Source organism: Sebastes fasciatus, chromosome 14 (genome assembly GCF_043250625.1).
Source record: "Sebastes fasciatus isolate fSebFas1 chromosome 14, fSebFas1.pri, whole genome shotgun sequence".
Lineage (NCBI taxonomy): Eukaryota > Metazoa > Chordata > Actinopteri > Perciformes > Sebastidae > Sebastes > Sebastes fasciatus.
Genome location: NC_133808.1, coordinates 18,713,414 through 18,735,123, shown reverse-complemented (window position 1 = coordinate 18,735,123; position 21,710 = coordinate 18,713,414). Strand labels below are relative to the sequence as shown.

The window sequence follows — 21,710 nt, the reverse complement described above, 5'->3', positions numbered from 1 at the left end:
ATAAAGCAATACTAAGAGTAGCACAAACAAAATATAATTCACCATTATAGTGGTTAGTTGTTGAGGATGCTTCTGAAGCAAGCATGTCAAAACCAAAACTGCCTGTATGCCTAGAAACCATTAGGGGCAAGCAAGAAAACACATTTTTTGTGATTTGGGTGAACTGGCCCTTTAATGCAATCGGACTTCTAAACGGATTCTAAATGCTTGATATTTATTACATTAATTCAGTCAGTGCTAAATGAGATACAAATCAACATTAAATGTGTTAAAATATCCTACACTAGGTGCACGTGATTGGCTCCAAGAAACGTTATTGTCTTGCATTTTATTAAGCTGAACGGCGTGTTGTATTTGATGCCGGCTTTTAATTTCTCTATCTGTCCGTGCAGTTGGTGTTTTTATTACTATTAATTTATCACTTGGGTTTTGTCTGCTTGGCCACTTGCATTTATAGAGTAATAAGGGACTGTATTTAATACCCCCCCGCTTTCAGTCGCTATGTGAATTGTGAGCATGAATCAAGGGGGTTGATTAAACCATACTGTCCCAGGCTTTTAAGTGTGCTTAATTTCACACCATCTATAAATAAAGCAATTATTTTCTTATGCACACTGTCAAAGTGAGGGCTTCATATGTTTGGCTCTGCGGTGACAATTGTATATGAAGGCTGTTTCAAAGACTTATTGTGCATCTCTGTTTCTCTTCTGGTTAATCCACTTCTAATGTCGACTATGGGTGCTTTCATTAAGAAACGAGCGCCGTGTTTTTGTTTTTACAAAGCCCAAATTATGAGGGAATTGTATTTTGAATGCACTTATGAAGCTGTTTTCAGCCAGGGAGTTCTAATGCATACTTTTGTTGGGCTTAATCTACAGATTGTTGTGGCTATCCATGTGGGTATTATGCAATGCAAACGCCTCAAAAGAACACAAACAGGGAAATTCTCAAGACTGAGTATGTGGGAGGGCTTATCCGAGCGTCTGCTGCCAGTTTTAACACTCGAGGATACTTCATGTTCAATGGATTTATGCTTTTATTTCTAATCTTCACTGTCTCTCTCTTGCAGTTTGGCCGAGCCTTGTCTTGATCCTGACCAAAGCAACGAGAAATACAGTAAGCTGCTGTGATCACATACAGCCTCAAACGGTCTTTGGAATAAATAGTATTCACAATGTTATTATTATTATAAGCATATTTCTGGTTTTGCACATCTCCCAGATCTTATTTTTATCTCTTTTAACTATATATTAGGGCTGTCAAAGTTAATGCGATAACGCGTTAGCGTAAATTCGTCTTGACACCGCTAATTTCTTTAACGCATTTTGAGATTTTTAGGTTGTAGTGGGCTCAGTTTTAAAACTATAGTGAAGATAAGGAATCCATTGGTATCAACCACGTCATACTAGCTTTTCACAAAGGAGGCTAAATAACGCTCCATATTAATGCTACATTTTGGTGAGGAAAAACTGGCATGGACATTTTCCTTCACCTCTGACCTCAAGCAATGTGAATGAAAATGGGTTCTATGGGTACCCACGAGTCTCCCCTTTACAGACATGCCCACTTTATGATACTCACATGCAGTTTGGGGCAAGTCATAGTCAAGTCAGCACACTGACACACTGATAGCTGTTGTTGCCTGTTGGGCTTGAGTTTGCCATGTTATGATTTGAGCATATTTGACAATATTTGTAATTTTTTTGTGTTAATTGATTTCCAGTAATAAATGCATACACACATTTGCATAAAGCAGCATATTTGCCCTCTCCCATGTTGATAAGAGTATTAAATACTTGAAAAATCTCCCTTTAAGGTACATTTTGAACCGAAAACAATGTGCGATTGATTTGCGATTAATCGCGATTAACTATGGACAATCATGCGATTAATCGCAATTAAATATTTTCATTGATTGAGCCCTACTTTCTACATACTGAGTAAGACACAAGGCTATTCCCACAATAACATTTGGCTTCATTGCTGCTTTAAGAACACCTCCACTGTGTACACATTCAAATGGCGTTGTGTATAATCATGCATGCCTACTGGAGGACCTAAATGCATTGTAATTAGAAAATAATGGGCTAGTGTTCATGGATGGGAGGTTTCTACTTAACATTTTCCCTGGAAGCAAATGGCCTAAAGTCAAAATCAACCTGGATAGAGGCCCGTCAGACCCCAATATAAAAGTTGATCTAGCCTGTTAAAAGAGGGGGACTGTGCACACAGAGGTGTAATGGCCGGGCTGTCTCTATTAAGGCTAACAGCTCCCGTCTCCTGCAAGGTGGTCATTTAGTAGCGCTGCTCATTCAGCCTAATCAATGGTTGAAGCCGCAGCGAACCATTAAATAAAAAAAGAGGCTAGAGATGAGGTGCTTCTGATTGGGGTTAATTGGATGTAATTGGAATTTATACTGTACAGTGGACGACTCATTAAGAACACATTTAAAAATAATGTCGTTTGAGCTCAGGTCATTTAACCATTTTTACATTGAAAAAGTGTAAGGCAGGAAAAAAACTGGCATAGCCGGTGTAATTCTCTCATTGTAACGGCCTACTGACTGAATATACCACTGCATGCAAAATGTCACTTACTGATTTGTCAAATGGTTCAGTTTCTGATCGAAAACAATTTGATTTGTTTTAGATAACGTGCTAAACTATAAATAACACTTCACTTCAAGTCCCCCTATTTAGTAATATATTATAAGCGATGTATATAAACACCTAATAAATGGCTTATAACACATTTCAATGTAGTTGTAAGCAGATATAAGTGTTTAATAACGTATTTGTTAACAACTATAACTCCCCCTCACTGGAGGATAATATAGACGAATCCGACGACCGCTTTGTGTTTTCTGCGATCTAGTGACTGTACTGTATGCTAACTGTATTAACTGGTAAATTAAGGCTGAAAGTGCCCGACTTGATCGTAGTAACTTATGTAAATGGTTGGCGTAGATAATAAACATTAATGTATTGATTAAATAAAATTGAAAGCTTTTATGAGGACACAGCTGTCGTCACTACGAGCAACCACAAAGCATCCGGCTGAGAGTCAGTTAACACGATTACCAGACACTTTGTACCTCTTCTGTTTGTGATGGCGACCGATTCATGATTATGGTCATTAGGTTGCTCTAGTTAGAGCAACTTACTTTATATTTCACAATAACGACACAGTTAGTTGATTGAGTTAATTTATTCTGTGGGACCACCGCAGCACATGTCTTTAGCCCACTAACGCGGTTAGCTCACGTTAGCTCAGCAGTGTTAACTAGTAGCTGCCGTTACTTCAATGTCCAATGACCTAAATGTCAGGCTAACGTTAGGCAGCTAAGAGCTGCTCGAGTTCTTCCTGAACTCCTAGGTATCATTGTCAAAAGTAACGTTACATAGAAAGTAAAGGTAAAAGTATAAAATTTTACACTTCTTAGGAAGTGACTTGCTTTCAAACGCCTGTGTATTATAGGAAGATGCCACCGCAGTAATGGCGACTTATTTACTTCCAGTATTCTTGTATAGTAAAACAGAGTTGTAACAATATATGTCTTCATAAGAGACAGTAAAAAAATTGCTTATAACTACATTATAGTGTTTTATAAAACACTTATTAAATGTTTAAATTAGGGCTGTCAAAGTTAACACGATAATAACACGTTAACGCAAATTTCTTTTAATGGCACTAATTTCTTAAATGCATTAACGCAACTTTCTGATTTTTAGGTTGTATTGGGCTCAGTTTTAAAGCGAGGCTAAATAACGCTCCAAACATGCGCTACATTTTGGTGAGGAAAAACGGCCATGGCCATTTTCAAAGGGATCCCTTGACCTCTGACCTCAAGATATGTGAATGAAAATGGGTTCTATAGGTTTCCACTAGTCTCCCCTTTACAGACATGCCCACTTTATGATAATCACATGCAGTTTTGGGGTAAGTCATAGTCAAGTCAGCACACTGACACACTGACAGCTGTTGTTTCCTGTTGGGCTTGAGTTTGCTATGTTATGATTTGAGCATATTATTTATGCTAAATGCAGTACCTGTGAGGGTTTCTGGACAATATTAGTCATTGTTTTGTGTTGTTTATTGATTTCCAATAATAAATATATACACATGTTTGCATAAAGCAAGCATATTTGCCCACGCCCATGTTGATAAGAGTATTATATACATGACAAATCTCCCTTTAAGGTACATTGTGAACAGATAAAAAATGTGCGATTAATTTGCGATTAATCATGATAAACTATATTAATCAATTGACAGCCCTAGTTTATATACTGCTTATAGATGCTAAATAGAGGGTTTTGACAAACTGTTGTTTAATCTGTGAATTCTTCTTTAAATTTCTGAATGTATTCTTTCTAGAGTTTTGTCCGGCTAGCATCCTGTGTTGGACGGCTACTTGAAGCCCTGTGCCATGAGACGAGCTCAGACGGATGGATTTCAACACTAATCCGTTTGATGTAAGTGAATTTAGGTTCTAATTCATGGGCTTGTGCACTGTACAACAAGCCAGAATCAGCAGCACACGGTCCATAAATTGAAGAGGAGAGCGAGGGGGGAGAGAGACAGAGTGTGGGATGAGGGAAGGGGGTAGAAGAATATGGTGTTTAACTGGAAGGCAGTATGTTTTATCAGTCACTGGCACCATTTAGCTGACAAAAATGAGCAGGCCCAGCTCTGGGAATAGGGCCTAGGCACCGGGTGTTCACCAAATCCTCACAAGAAGAATATCAGCACTTCTCACATGCTGCTGCCTGATATCCACTGCTGTAGCTGAAAACTATCTCCATTGTCCAGTTTGATTGCCTGAATCAAACTGATTTACTGCAAATCCATCTGAGCTTTGATAAATCTATTACAGTTTCATTTCGCTGATTTCATTAACGTGAATAAAACCAGCCATGCTTTCTGCATAACTGCCTTTTAATGGCTTTGCCCTGTCACCTGCCTCAGTATTAATCCCTCTGACTTATTGCTCCGCAGAGGGAATGAGTAATGGGTATTTGAATGTGATCAGCACAGTACAATGCAATTAAGGAACCAGTACTGTTCTGTGCCTTTAATCCTGAACTAATTTGAATTGCAGTTTGATAGCACTGTGAATCCTGCATAATTATGTAGGGTGCATATTAAACTCTGTGACAAACCGAAGAGGCCTTTAACTAGCCCTGCCATGAGGAGAGCAGCCAGGAGAGCCACAGTAAGGTAGCCAGCCACAGCACACTGGAAGTCTCAATTACCACCGTCTTGGCTGACAGGTGGAAACCGAGTGTGGGGGGGGGGGCCTTCATTTGAAAATGGTTGACACTGACGTCTCTTTTTTTTCATCCCCAACCTCAACAATTATGTACATGTGTCATTTTACCCTCAAAGAACAGATACATCAAGTGTGAATGAGAGAAGGTTCGGGTTCGGTCAGTGTTGATGAGCTCTGAGTGGACGGTCTACGTTTGACAAAATGTCTCCGCTGGCACTTGTGAGTTATTTTTTGCAACATAGGTGAATACTAGGGCTGTGTATTGGCAAGAATCTGGCGATACGATATGTATCATGATACAGGGGTTACGATTCAGTATATCGCGATACATTACGATACTGTAAGTAAGGAGATATATTGCATTTTTTTTTAAATCTAATTTAACACCATATACTGTATGTCAAATCTGAGTTTAAAAAAAGAGGTCAGAACAGTGGGATCTGCATTTATCACATTCCCTGTAACATCCAACACCATAGCACTACTTTGAGAGGACACATACACTGAGAGGACGCATCTCTTTGCAAATGAAATACAGTATTGACTGAGTTCATCTTTGCATGTAAACTATTAATTAAAAATCAATGCAGTGTTTTTGAGAATCGATACAGTATCACAAAACATATCGCGATACTCAATTCTTTTTTATATTTTCTTACACCCCACTGTCTAGTGCAATTTTAAATGCATCATACATATAAAATGTGTCAAAAATGCAAGTTAGGTTCATGTTGACTTAAAAAAAAGTTGTTACTTAAAAGTTGTGAAACTACGACTTCATTTGTATTAAGCATTTAACATTTTATATGCAAATGATTCTCTGTGAATACATCAAGAAACATTTACTGTATATAGAACACTGAGATCTGCATTTATCCCAGTCACTATAACAACATCATAGCACTACACTATCTTTGCAAATGAAATAAAGTATTGACTGAGTTAAGCTTTGGATGTAAATTATTAAATCAATTAAAAATCAATACAGTTTTTTGAGAATCGATACAGTATCATAAAACATAAAATTGCGATACTCAATATTTTCGATATTTTATTACACCAATATATAATATTTGCTTGTGTTATAAAAAAAAAAAAGCAAGGACATTTGTAATTTCTGGCAGCCTGGATGAGAAAATAACAGCCGCAACTTGGGAAACAATATTTTTTTATCCAGATGATTAAAAAAGTCTTAAAGGTAAACCCTTTAATGTTAATTATTTTTGGAAAAATCAGATGCTTAGTTCTGTGATTTGAATGTAATGTTAATTCATGAGAGTCACAAACTGGTGCTACAGGGGTGCGTGATTGTCATGTCTCAAGAGGAGCCCAAAATGTGACTGTATCTCCATGTGACTATGGTGGAAAAAAAGTAATACAGTTGTAAATCTGACATACAGTAAATACTTCCATCAGGAGTTACTCTACCTTCCGCCATGTACCACAAGTGGTCTGATTTGGGCACATTTCACACCGTCAAAAAAAAAAAAAAATATCCTTAACTGAGCTATTCTGCTTCACACAAGATTGAGTCACAGAGCGAAGAAAGGAGAGATGGAGTGAGAAAGAGCTGCAGAGGGGAGAGGAGGAAGAAGACACAGAGGGGGCTGCTGGCTAAATTAAGCCATTGTGACTCAAAATCCTCCTTTAATAAGGTTCATGCTGTCTACAACTTCATCATTTTCTCCTGAATGATAATTACTTTATTCAATCATGTTCAAGGTTTTAGTGAAAGCTAGCATTGATTGATTAACTTCAATTACCATGCTTGCATTTGCATAGATAAAAACTGCTTTTCAATTTGTGAGTGGCACGCGGGTGGAAACCCTGCCTTGATATTTGCATTTCAATGTGAACGGTGAAGGATAAAGGTGGGAGCGGGGTCTGTTCACTGCTAAGCCCTTTCTGGTCGGCTGCGCCAGCATCTATTTTTCCATAAACACCCTTTGTTATGATGTTGGTTTGCTCCCTCCACGCAGAGAGAGCCAGCAGTGAGCTCTGTTTGCAGGCTGGCTTGACGGCTCTGTTGGGGGATTAGGCTACGTTGCACTACAACTCAGTCGAGAGCTTAGGTGAGCTCGGGCTGCGGCGCTGCACTGCTCTCACATACACCGAGACGACTGTTGGGAAATTTCACACTCCAAGGAATTGAACATGGCCACGCTGTATCTATAGGCTGACTAAGCTAATGAAGATGCACGTGTGTACAGAGCAAGAGGCAGTGGAGATAATTACAATTATCACATATCTATATCAATCATCATTAACCAGATTGAAAAACATATATGAACCCGCACTATTAATCTCGACAGATGTCTCCAGAGTTTATTTGAATTCCCTCAACTTTATATCTTGCCTCATCTACAAAACCACATTTTCAAATAACAAGATTTCCTCTCTCTTGACGGGCTGGAATTTTTTTTATCTTCTTGCCAACTTTAAGTGATAATGGAAAAACCAACAGATACGTGTAATTGCGTTATTGTAATTGGAAGGCATGAGCACCTAGTGTGAAGAAAAAAAAAATTGAAGTCTATAGCCACTTGATCACTGTGAGCTATAATAAAAATAATGAGAGGAGGTGGTTTTATAACGTATAGAATTTCCATTTTTTGCTCAGGTACTGTACGACTATACAGTGAGCTGAAATCACAGCTGTGCCACTTATGCACGAGTATTGGGATTACTGTCACCTTTGTCTGCATATTTTTCTTTGATTAATGTCACCCAAATGCTGTGTCTTCCAAATGAGAACCCGGTTCATTTGCATGATTTTTTGTACATGGTGCAAATTTGGGGATAAATTAGTCAGTCTTCCCATCTTTGTTGGCATGGCACTGAGTGATTTTTTACTGAAGGGAAGCAGTCTCAGAGCAATACTCCCAGAGAATTACACCTGTGAGATATGCTAATCATTAACACCGCCATAATGACCTTATTTACCTTCATATAAAAGACAGAAATTAGCATTAGGTGCCCTAAATGAACGGGGAGTTAATAATCAAGGCACTCACTTTTACCCCCTATTTGTTAGCTGGAGAGGCTAAACGGCAGCTTCAATATGTTTAGTGGCAGGCGACCATCCGTCGATGTCTTTAAAATGTATTATGGCGCAATCTCCTATTGCTGCCTTGGAGGGGAATTCCCAGATGGTGGGCTATGATTAGGTAGTTCACTTAGCTGTTTAGAAATGAGCATCTGGAAACACAGGTTGAATTAACACCACTGGGTCCCTCATTTTCTCTAAATGAGTGTCATTCAATTAATCTATTTATTAGGCATACAAAAACTGAAGGACTAATAGATTCCTATTATCCCATCATTATCATCTCTTGCTCACGAGTGCTTACATTTCTGAACGGGCTCGCATGTGTTTAGCGCCTCCAGCTTCTCTCTTATGCCCTCAGCTTTACCTACGGACAAGTTTTTAAAATTGACAACTTTTTAAATGATCTGATTTGCATTTTGCTTTCTACTGTGCCGAGAGTTTTGCTCTCATTCCTGGTTCTTTCGGATACAGAGCCCTGCTGGTTTTCGTTTTTGTCATGTAATCAGGGACTGATTTAGACCTGGAACACCAGCTGAATGAAATTAAGTATCTAGTAGGACTGAAAACAAGCGGCACTCTGGGTACTGAGGACCGTGAGCCACTTAATTACAGCACTGTATCTGTGACAAAATAAAATGCACCTCAGAGGCATCATTAGCAGCAAATATATGGATATACTTCTCGGACAAATCAACGGTATAGGTTTGAAATTCAAAGAATCAACTCTTAAAGCAATTAGAAGTGAGAAAACTGGCGAACGCGGTAGAGGAGAGCTATTTCAGAACAACTTATCTGGGACTCCTGTGGCTATTTCTGCTACATTTGTCGCAAACAAAAAGAGGTTGATCTACTGGATTTTGAAGACGTCGTCCTCCTGTCACTTCACACTATCTGACATAATGGACGGGCAGAACGGATGATCGGTGTCAGCTCCTCATCAGCCGCCTCCTTTCACATGGATCATGTGATGCAAGCCTAAAGTGGCCCGTGTCGTGCCTCTCTCTGTGCACCCCTCCTCCCTTCTGGAGCCCCCGCTGGCCGGAAGGACCCTCTCCCCAGGCTGGAGTGGCTCCTGCTGGGACTGCCGAGCCGCTGGCGAGGGAGGGAGGGAGGAAAGGAGGGAGGAGGGGTTACACAGACCTGGAGAACATTGTCAACAGCCCCCAACCTCCCCCATCACCCTCCACCCCATCCTACTCTCCTATCCTCCGTCCCGACTTACCCTCCCCCACGTATAGACAGACACTCTCCCTGCTGGATGTGTGTGTGTGTGTGTGTGCACTTGTCATTTATCTCCATATGGGCTTCTCTGGTGAATGCATGTGTCAGAGAAAGAGAGGGACTGTGCATGTGTGTGTTTTCATACAGGCCTAGTGTATGAATGTGTACTGTATCGGTGTGTGTAAGTGAATGACGGAGTGAGTAAACACGTCCCAGGAAAGGATTAACCTCATGAACTGAAACACGGAGGGGAGACACAAAACAATAAAATGTCAAATACTGTACAAAGATAATCACACACAGGATCAACTTCAGCCAGATTAGAGTCATCATTTCATTAGAATAAAACATTTAATCAAATAAGTTTTGATTCTAAAATCAGCATCCAAAAATAATTCTTCTTCTTCTTAGGGGTGTAAGAAAATATTGAGTATTGCGTTATTATGTTTTGTGATACTGTAGTGATTCTCAAAAACACTGCATCGATTTTTAATTAATAGTTTCAAAGATTGCATAAAAAATAACTTTTTTTAATGCAGATTTTATGCATATGATGGTGTGTACTTTATAATGAAAGTTTTTCTAAGATTAGATTTTAAAAAATCGCAATATATCGCTTACAGTATCCCAATACATTGAATCATAACCCCTGTATCATGATACATATCGTATCGCCAGATTCTTGCCAATACACAGCCCTACTTCTACTTCTGTTTCCTGCTCTCCAACCATTTTATTTCCTCAGTTTCAGCGCGCTTTTTTATCTTTTTTACCATTCGTCTAAACACACTTCAACCCCCCCACCCCTCAACAGGCCCCTCTATCAGCCACTCTTCAGTCTAGCTCGGTCTATAATGCAAACACCCAGGCAACTTAATTCACAAAGAAGAGATACCAATTTCTTCTCAGCAAGAGATATATCAAGGACGTTAAACAAAGCAAACAGCTGCATCGAATTCTGATGGCGCGAAGCTAAGCCTTCAATTTGAGCCTTCCTCTCAGAAGAAAGCAGAACTTAGCTTCAAATATATTCCTGGTAGAAAAGAGAGCGTATTGTGTTATCATGAGAGTCTGTTTACCTAGTGAATCTACATATGGCTATCTAATATCTTTGTGCCATTGAGCAGGTTGGAGGCTGGAGTCCCAGGGGTTTCAAGGCTGGGATTATGCATGGCGGGGGTTGAACTATTGCCCCTGTGTGATTGAAAGACCTCCACCAGCTTAGGCCCTGTTTATTGTACATTTGCATTGCTCAGTTCCACGAGGCTGCTGGGAACTATCAGTGGCCAGGCAGCTCATATCTGGGCTGCTATAATTCGGTTTCCTCCGGATTCCCCCTCATGCCTTCCAGCAAGCAGGAGAGGGTGGGGTGGGGGCTTATAGGCAATCATTTAGTCTGATTGACCAGGATATGCTCTGATCAATATCTCGCACCAGGCCCCACATGGTGAGAGAAAACAAATCAAGTGTTTGTGTATTTGAGGCCAGTATTTACACTGGCATTCAGGAATTAAATACCAAAACACTTGTCCTTAATTTGGAGTAATGAAAGGACAGTTTAGATATTATGTTTTGCACATGAAAGAAATGTGAAATTAGAGACATTGTGAGACAACTTGATCACATGTTTTGTGCCAATCAGTTCTGAATCATCTTCTACCAGTGAAGAGCAGATCTATTAACAAAGATAATTGCGTTTGGATCCATACCCTGAAGTGGTCAACTATGCAATTTCACTAATTCATCCTGGTGAAAGGCTGACCTTAAGAAATGTAATTACACACACCTGAGTTACACAAGAGCCCAAGAGGTCCGCGAAACGTTTACTGGTGAAGAAGGTATAATTACCAGAAAACAATTAGCCCCATTGTAGTGGCAGTTGGAAAGAGACTTCTTCCAATGCAGCTTCTGGCTTTAAACAAACAACTGATCGTGAAAAACGCCGTTGCATGCTGTCGATATTAAAGCATATTTTAAATGCAATATTGAAAATTTGGGCGAAACATAATGCACCTGCCTCTTTTTAAGGTATACAGTGGGGAGCGGCATTAGTTCTACATGAGCACGTGGAATTAAGTGGTTTAGAGTAACCTGGTATAAACACAAATCATTTATGAATTTTAATAGGCCCGCCCATGCCTCATAACTATGCATGACTTCATACTTTCATAATTGACAGGAAATATGAACTAGGCCAGGGGTCGCCTATTAGAATGACTTTTCATTTAATTTTTTGACAGCCCAATACACAAATGCGGGGCGGGTTTCTTGAGCATATTCATGTAGCGCACGGGAGCCTTTCTGGTGAAATCTAGCAGCAATCCCCCGAGGCCACGACCACCTCTCTTATAATTACACAGTACTACAGTTTGTACTAGTGGAGTAGATCTCCCCGAGAGTCGCACGAAACGTCTGAACTGTTCAAACGGGAATTCAATTTGTCCATTACAGTATAACGCTGCAGATCCGTTTCAGTGATTAAAAACAAAACTCACAGAGGCAGAAATGCGGCGCATGCCACGTTCAGACCAAACAGTGCTGTGTTGACAGGTATGTTGTGCACGTTATATCACTTCTACTCAGTGAAGTCGACCGTGAGGACAAATATAGTGCTGCCTTTTGCCCAAGTTCAGCTGTAGGTCAGGATGACCCCCCCCCCCTCCTCATCTTCAACACCTACCCTGACCAGCGCTGCTCTGTGGCAGAGAGGTGTTCATATACAATAGAACAATATGCAGTGGGAGGTGGAGGAATGTGGGCCCCCCTTTTTGCCAGGCTAAAACTCATTGTATCCCTAAGATGTAAATCTACACCTCTGGGCTATAAAAGTGCTACAAAGAGGGTTCTTGACTGAGTAAATTAACATTCATCCCACTCGCAATTAAGCGGACAGACTGACATTGTAGCTCCTACATCGCCGCAACACTGGGGGCTTTGTTGACATGGCGTCTGGACAGAGGGAAAAAAGCAGAGGAAAATATTTTCAACTGAGTCATCGACTGGACATTGGTATCTGGAGACCGGAGTCCGAGTACAAAACAAGACGCTTTAAAGCTGTGCGAGCATTTTCGCTCTCTCGTGGGATACCCGCTCCATTATTAAGATCATCTTCACACCAGAAGGAGCAGAAAGTGTCAACCCCAGTTTGTTATTTCACTGGCCAATTATGGACTGTACATCAACCAGTTTTTCTGTATTGGCAAGAAAAAACTGGTTTATATCAATGTGCACACAGTTGGACCTAATATGAAAACTGAAGTGGTCTAAATCTACAGCAGATGGTGCTGGCTGTTGGTGCCATTTATAGCTCACAAAAAGGGGTTCATAACAAGCACACAGACACAACATCAAGCTCATAATAAAATCTATATGGACCAGAGTCAAAAAATAAAATGCAACCTGGAGAAAATTCTATTAAAAAACAATACACATTGGTTAACACTAGATATAAGAACACGTTACTGAGAGCATGAATACATTACCATCTGCTGCTTTTAATCCCAGACAGTTACAGTAGTGGCATGTTTTGGTAAAAGGATATCATTAATCATGGGTATAATCAGATGACATCAGGTCATGGCCCACTAAGTGTGTTTTCCTCATTATGGTAATATGGAGGAGAGGGGTGTGTTTCCGCTCTCTCTTTTTTTTTTTACTTTGACACTTCTTTTCATGACAACCTAGTCCTGATGGAGGAGGAAGAAAAAGATTAGGAGCTCGGACACAACGGCCATCTCTTTCAGTGACTATAATCTGATAGACGGTGGCTAAAATCTTCATTAAATAAGAAACTTTGCAATTACAATAAAAGATTTTAGCTGCTGCTACAAATAGATAATAAGTAGGAATATTTAGAATTATTCTATCTGAGCAAGTTGGTTAAAAAAAAAGTGAGTTTACTCATCTCTAAAACGATTTTTTTCTGCATCATGTTTATGTGCCATCAGATCTTAATTCAAGTCACCACAACTTGAGCTTATGAATAGACCGAAAGCATTTCTGTGGCAGTAGCAAATAAACCCCTGGGCTATTTACTGTCTCCTTGATATATGAAGTTTGTGGTTTTGATTGTGTGTGATTATGTTCCGGGAGAATGACCTTTAGTGGCAACCGTATTGTAATATAATGAGGATGTGTCAGTCGGCAGGAGTACAGTGATGAGACGAGGCCAGGCAACCGGCGTTTAGAGCATCGATCCGCCGGGCGCCGTGAGTATAGAGTGGAATCTGAAATATTTCAATGCCTCCTTCTCCCAATATGCAGGTGGATGCGAGATCTCATCGAGCTGCTGCGAGGCACTTGAAGCAGCCTGAGCCGCCGAGTACAATAAGAAACAAGACAGAGGTATGTGGACCCTCCTGTCTGTGATTAATGACGAGCCTGTTTTTCCTAAATCATACACAATAATAGCTGTGTACTATGTAAAACAATAGCTTATTAAAAAATCTGTATTTATTAGTTTCCTCAGTAAAACAACATAGATCTAATGTAACTCGGAATATGACAATGTTGTATCATACTAATGATGATTAATGTGGAAAAGATAAAAAAACAGTGGGAGCGGAGGTGAAAGGAGAGGTTGTGCAGATTGATATGGTGATGGATTCTCTTACCTCCACCTTCTCATTAACTCTGGCCTGGGTAATATGACCTGGGAGAGATTTTCTCCTCCTACTTCAGCCCTAACACTGAGTCTCTAAGCCCTGCTCGGTAAGCCCTATCTCATAAAGCACAATTAAGTGGGCCAATCAGACGGGCTTAAAGTCACTCCTCTAGTGCCTTAACTCCATAATTAATCAAAATACATCATCAGCAATGAATCAGCCCCATGGATTTCAATCATAATCATAGTCAATCATAATGTTGTAATTTGCTGTGACTTTTTCCTCAAGGACTACTTGATGTGATTTGTGCTAATAGGATTTAAAATCAATATTTTTTAGTCAGTTTTCTTAAAAAAAAAAAATGTTTAAATCGCACAAATATGAATTTAGAGTTGAATGTGATTCTGTGTGCTGGTTGAATGTGATTTGAGTATGTAGTGAATAGTTTATCTCTGGGGTCTGAGCCCTAACTATGGAAGCAGAGCACCAGTGAAACATTAATCACCAAAGTATTATGGCTCATATCCTTGGACAGCACATTAATTCAGGTGGCTATTAGGCTGCCTCGCAGCCAACCTTCGAAAAAGGTCCACATTGAAATTCAGTTGACAGTGTACAGTGTGCAGAAAGCTAACTATGGTGTTACTGCATCCCAACAATAAGCAAAACAAATTGCACATGTGAATATAACCAATATGTATTTAGTGGAGCGGGTGCTGCAACAAAATGTGGACTTCAGTGGGCTTCAGTGGGCAGTCGGTGTAATCACTCTGGACTGGCACAACAGTCTTCTCTGTATTCTTTGTCAATAGAGACAGACGCTCTACCTGTAGGTGGAAAATAAAAAAAAAAAAGGCTGAAGAAACACCAATTAGAAAGCTCTCTCTCCTGCACTCCCTCAGAAAAGCCAAGCTCCGCTAAAGGTCAGCCTGAAATTTGAATGACAGGGCCAAAGTCTTTTACTCATAATTTTTGTGTTTGCAATAGATTTCGGAGCAATTCACAGCCTTAAAGGCCTTAAGTGGAACAGCAATTAATTGTAATGAATAATCTGACAAATCTGGTTGACATATGGCCGCTAATACTCCTCCTTTCTAGAGGGAGCAGTGGAGGGATTAGATTACCTCAAATGAAATCTGGGAGCGCGGTGCCATCTGCATGTACAGGGAGAGGCAGCGCACGTCAAACAGGACGTGGGAGGAACCGGGGTCTGCTCCCGGCTGCTCCAGCTCCCTCAACCTCACCAGCAACTGATTTGGGAATAGGGCCTGTTTTTTTTTCTCATCTTATTGAACCAGCTGCCTCTCATGAAGTAAAACGCAATAATGCCGCGCCGTAGCCAAAATCGAACACACCGAGGAAAGTAAACAAACATGACAGAAGTGATAAGTGTTGTGCAAACACATAAACAACACCACAGCGTCGAGCCATCTGAGCGCAGTGAAGCCATAACTTTATTAAAAGCATTTAAAAGTATGATGAATTACCGCGCCACACACACAGCTTCACATCTGTTCATCGTTTATTTGTAAAGCTTCACATAAGGCATCAAAGTATCTTGTAGCTTTAGGATATATAACATGCATGTAATGAGTGGACAGCTGAACAGTTATAGAAAAGCATGAAAAGCCTTGTACATTTTGGAAGAAGCACTCAGATCGTTTACTTCAGTAAAAGTAGCAATAACACACTAAAATAACACTTCATTACATTCAAGAAGTATTAGCAACAAAATATACATAAAGTATCAAAAGTAAAAGTACTTATTTTACAGACTGGCTCCTGTGTGTATTATATTATTATATTACTTGATTATTATTATTAATGCATTAACATGTGAGAGGAACTTTAATGTCTGTAATTGGTCAAGGTGGAGCTAATTTTAACTACTTCATATACAATAATAATGCGTTGCATTGCACAAACTGATCATATGTTTTGTAAGTAAAATCGTAATCAGAAAAGTAAATAGTAATTTAATATTTCCCTCTGAAATGTAATGGAGTAGAAGTAGCAAAAAATGGAAATACTCAAATACAAGTACCTCAAATTAACTTGAGTAAATGTACTTGTACATGGGATAAGACGCTTCAATAATATTAGAAACACCTGCCAAAGACTCTTAGATCAACATGTTATTTTATGATAAAGTGCTGTTACAGTTTTCAGGGTCATTAACGTGTCTGAAGCACTTTAAATAGTGCCAATAAAGTAAGAATAGCCTGGTGCTCAGCACTGCGAAACAATGTCTCGCTGGGAGTGTGCTGCCGTATCAACAGAGCCGATAGGTGTAATGACGTCACACTGTAAACTCCTGCTTAAAGCCTGATAAAGAGGCAGCGTTCTGCAGGATGTCTATTAACAGCCAGCTGACATAAGCAACTGGATCAGCACATTCATTTAAAGGGGGGAAATCCTGTTCTCATAATATAACGTCACCGGTCGTTTATGTAACGTGGAGGCCAACATCTGACTACATAGTTCCCAGCAATATTCATATTTGATAAATGCTTCTTTTACAACTCCCCTGAAGTGCTTAAAGGGATAGTTTGACATATTGGGAAATACGCATATTTGTGTTATTGCTACAGCCGGCTAGCTGAGCTTAGCATAAAGACTGGAAATAGGGGGAAACAGCTAGCCTGGCTCTATCCAAAGTTAACAACCTCTAAAGCTACGGTTATACTTTCCGGTTATTTTTTTCTCAGCTGGTTACCTGGCAACTGGTCCTATACAAATAGTGTAGCACATAACCCTCCGTACAACAGCGGATTGTTGCTTTTAGTCTACAGTTTTTGTGCGTATTAAACAAAGGCACAATATGGTAATTAGTTTTGTTACCTTTGGAAGGAGCCAGGCTAGCTGTTGCCCCCTGTTTCCAGTCTTTATGCTAAGCTAAGTTAGCTGGCTGCTGGAGGTAACTTCATGTTTATAGATATGAGAGTGGTATCTTGGAATCTTTACATCAAGAAAGCACATATCCCAAATTGTCAAAATATTATTTTAAAGGAACAGTGTGTAACATTTCGGGGGATCTATTTGCAGAAATGGAATATAATATTCTTAACTATATTTTCATTAGTGTATAATCACCTGAAACTAAGAATCGTTGTGTTTTCGTTAGCTTAGAATGAGCCCTTCATATCTACATTGGGAGCTGGTCCTCTTCACGGAGTCCGTCATGTTTCTACAGTAGCCCAGAACGGACAAACCAAACACTGGCTCTAGAGAGAGCCTTTCGCATAATTACGTTACCTGAAGGCCACCGTAGTTCTCCGACACGCTTGTGAAACTGTGATAATGTGAGCTGCGGAATGTAAACCGTGGTACCGCCAGCCGCCGTTTGATTTGCTCCTAATGTAGTGTTATTATGGTAGGGATGGCCTCTGAGCGAGGTGAACGGCGTTGCCACGGTTTTGCATTCAGCGGCTCATGTTACCGCAGACTTGGAAAGGGAGGAGTGAGCAGAGGGGTACTCAGTTGGTTGCAATCTGCAACCACACCACTAGATGCCGCCAAATCCTACACACTGTCCCTTTAAGGGTTTAAGTCCAACTCTTAAGCCTGATGGTGTCGTGCTTTATCCACCGAGCTAGCACAGAACCACTTCAAATATTGTTTTAAGATCACAGACAATTTTTTTTTGTAGAAGGTGTTAACTCTGGTCTGAGAAAAGAGCCAAATTAAAACACATCACTAAAACACACTGTGCAGTTGTAGGAGTGCTGTGTGTCTGAAGTAATTCAGTGAAAGAGACTGGTGAGCGGAGGTGGAGATCTAAGACAGCGCATCTGCGCACATCTGCCTAACCAGCACTAATGTGACAAAAACTCACCTAGAAAACACAGGCTAATCACCTCATCCAAAGGCAGCGGGTGTCACCTCGCATATCAGTCACCGCCGGCTGCTTTATGATCATCACTTTAACCCCAATGTAACTCTGATACAGAACACTGGATTGGCTCCATTTGCTCCACCTGACAGAGGGGGGAAAACAACAATGCATAATCATCCTTTTCTTCTTATAAAATGCATTCTGAGCGGATAGTTCAGGAGCCAGGTCTCGTATTTAATTGCAGGAATTGAATAAAGAACGTTTTCCATGAGGTGCTGGTGTGTGGCTAGCATAATTGCCAGGGAGCAGGTCTTAATTTAAACCGGGGGGTAATTATCATGCAGAGCATACCCACCCAGAATGTTTGCATAACTATCACAAGCGTTTTCATAAATGATGCTTTAATTAGTCTTAATTAGAATTTGTTTAAGTCAGCAGGGAATGCAGGGCCCGTGAAATGATGTATGTAATAAGCATCAGGGCCCGCTCTGTTTTTTTCCTTACTTGGGGAATAGAGCTGACAAAATCACATCACATTAAATTGATTCAGTCAGAATTAAAATTCTTATGGTATTAATTAAATGGGGGAAGATCTCATTAGCAGGCTGTGTGGTGAGGGAGAGACCCTCTCTGCCAGCAGATGTGACGGTGTCAGAGCTGCTGTACATGCTCGCCATTAGGGCCCCCAGACAAGGAGAAAGTGAGGGAGGAGAGAAGGAAGGAGGTGAGGGAGGGAGAAGCTGAGAATGACAGAGGAGGAGAGACGGATAGAGGGAGAGAAAAAGGGGAGAGAAAGTGAGAAAGAACAGTGCGTGTCTGCGGCTCTGGGAGGAGGAGGAGGAGGAGGAGGAGGAGGAGGAGAGCGAGGTGGCAGCATATTAATGGGCTGTAGGCTCCTCATAGCTTTATTTAGCTTCATTTGGTCTATTTGGCTGGAGGAATTCAATAAGAGGAGAGCTAATGACTTGACCAGATACCCTGTTATCAGCACTGATGAGACACCCACTCTGCTTGACTCTTTATACAGCTACAGTAGTCTAATAGGCCTCTGGAAGATTGCTGCCCGGCGTACAGTACAGACCTCCTCTCTGGAAGTATAGAACATGATTGTGCCTCGGGGAGCTTCGCCTCACCGGTACAGGGCTCACCTGATCCCCTTGTTAGGGAGCTAATAGCTATTGACACACTTCTTAAGGAACTGAACTGCAGAATAACAATCCAATTCAGAGGTGTAACTGTACCAAGGATTTCCTCTTTTATCCTATTGCGTTTTTCAACTTGGCTTTTCATCCCTCAGGTAGCGCATGCTGGTATCATCAGGTCAGGAGATAGTGAGGATGTTGAGCAATAGACACATTGTTGGACCCCTGCGGCAGCTGTCAGTTTGAGTGAACTGCAACCTTGAGCGGACAGAAGAATAAGGTAGGAAAAGGGAGAAAAAAACACCTAGAGATCATACACACTGCAAATCACTGTTTCCTCAGTTGGGTGCTATCCGGGGTGTTATTGCGCCTATAGAGTGCCGCAGGAATGAGTCCTAAAACCCGGAAATGAGTTAGCATTTTAGCTTTTCCGGTTCCCTCGTCTGGAAGTCAATGGTTTTTTTTAATGGGTTTTAAGTAGGGCTGTCATTCGAATAAAATTAATCGCAATTAATCGCAAATTAATCACAAATTTTTTTATCTGTTCGAAATGTACCTTAAAGGGAGATTCGTCAAGTATTTAATACTCTAATCAACATGGGAGTGGACAAATATGCTGCATATAATGTATGTATTATTGGATATCAATTAACAACACAAAACAATGACAAATTGCCCAGAAACCCTCACAGGTACTGCATTTAGTATAAAGAATATGCTTTAAAACTGAGCCAGTACAACCTCTGGAAGATCGATTGCGTTAATGCTTTAAAGAAATTAGTGGCGTTAAAACAAATTTGCTTTAACGCGTTATTATCATGTTAACTTTGACAGCCCTAGTTTTTAGTTAGATGCCATTTGGCTAAATGAGACTACTTAACGTTATCACGCCGACTCATCCGCCTTTACAGCCTCCTTGTGTATACTCGCGTTAATGCGACCGTGGTGTAGTTCATTTATAGCCTAACGTTAGCTTTTTACTTCTGGCGATTGCATTCACACTTCAAAAATCAATAAAGTGGTGTTCATTTGTGGAGATTATCTTGCTGAACAAAAGATGTAAGTATCGTAAAAGTTTTTTTGCCACAGAGCTTATTTTCTGCAATAATCCAAAACCCAATGGAAAAATCACATCGGCTTTTTGTCGAGGGGCGATGCTAACTTCTTGATTGGTCTAAAAAAATACGTCATCCCTTCTGCACTTTATTACGGGTGGATAGCAGATATTTCCTATGGGGTGTCAGAGGTAGCATCATGTGTCCCTCTGATTAAATAATACAACAATGTGGACTTTATATTGACAATAAATTCAAAATTTCTAAAAGAAATCTCTCAATATCCAAAGCAGCTGTGTAAAACCCCTAAGGCCTACAGTATATGAGGCAGGCATTGTAAACACTGGAAACACCGGCCTGTATAGAATCCAATGAAAATGATAATGGAGGAAACAATGGCCTCAGGCAATGTAGCAGCAACCCAGCACCACCAGTGTTACAAGGCATCACTTTCCCTTTATTAGGAGTAAGCATGACTGTTAGTAGGCCCTGCATAAATATTTGGGGTAAATACACACTATATCATTTTTCTTCACACTTGAATTGCATTATGATTTCCATGCAGACTCAGGTGAACCGGGGTCAGGGGACTAAATTAAGTGGGTCCTGGAAGCAGCTGCAATGGTTTCTCTCTTTAACCATGCTTGGCTGGTTAAGCTATCAAAAGCCGCTTGTACATGCATCATAAAAAACACTGTGTGTGTGTTTAAAATTGTATTAAAATGCTGTTGACCCTTAAAATTAGAAAGGGAAACGCGCAACTCTTTGCATGGCAATTATTCCACGTCCATCTAGAGCACAGTAGAGTGAGGACGTATGACCGAGGCCCCTTGGAAATTTATTGACAGGCAAGCGGAGAAGTGAGGTGGTTCGTTTATGACAATGGGGCGTGATGACATCACACCATAAAAGCTCTCCGCAGGGTCAGATGGCATACGCCGCCGCACGGGTTTGAGTCTTTGTGTTTGCTATGCATGAATATATTAGATGTAGAGTGGGTCAGTGGTTGACATTGCTTTCCTGTGATGTATTGTGACATCCGCTGCTATGCTGTTTTTTTGAATGCCGAGGCTGTCGGACCACGTGAACTACTGTGGTTCAGAACGATACAAGTTGGAGATCCAGCAAGGAGAAATAACATGAATGGTCCTTTAAACAAGGAGCTGATTTTTTTATATAAACTCTCATTTACTCAACATTTCATTTGGATAAACATTGCTGGTTTACGGAAGAAAAATCCCTTAATCTGGCTTTCCGAGTTTCATAAAAGGCGACACTGAAATTTTCCTTTGAGCATACTTCTACTAAACTAGCGATATGACGATATATACTGGGAGACAACTGGAAGAGATGTCGTGTTACTGTTTCTTCAGAGGTAGGTCTTTAATGTCTTTGGGTGCTTTAGGCCATTGTGGGTAATGTTACAAATGAATGAGCAGGACTTCATGACAATGTTGGAGTTAAGATGTGTTCATTAATGTAACAAATTGACTTGATTTGTTGGGTATTTAGTATTTAATTTAATAGATGA

At 40.4% G+C, this 21,710-nt stretch overlaps 1 protein-coding gene across 8 annotated transcripts in view; it reads left to right on the top strand.

Annotated features, from left to right (window-relative positions):
• Window positions 1-21,710, top strand: part of LOC141782765 (glycerol-3-phosphate dehydrogenase, mitochondrial-like) — a 187,457-nt gene that overhangs the window by 135,009 nt on the left and 30,738 nt on the right. For all 8 annotated transcript variants that reach the window (XM_074659470.1, XM_074659466.1, XM_074659469.1 and 5 more), the window contains 4 exons: window positions 1,070-1,116; window positions 4,379-4,476; window positions 13,807-13,887; window positions 19,280-19,404. Coding sequence is in view for 1 of the 8 variants with exons in the window: in XM_074659471.1 (XP_074515572.1) it covers window positions 1,070-1,116; window positions 4,379-4,419 (88 nt within the window). In the remaining 7 variants the exon portion in view is untranslated. The remainder of the gene's footprint in view (window positions 1-1,069; window positions 1,117-4,378; window positions 4,477-13,806; window positions 13,888-19,279; window positions 19,405-21,710) is intronic.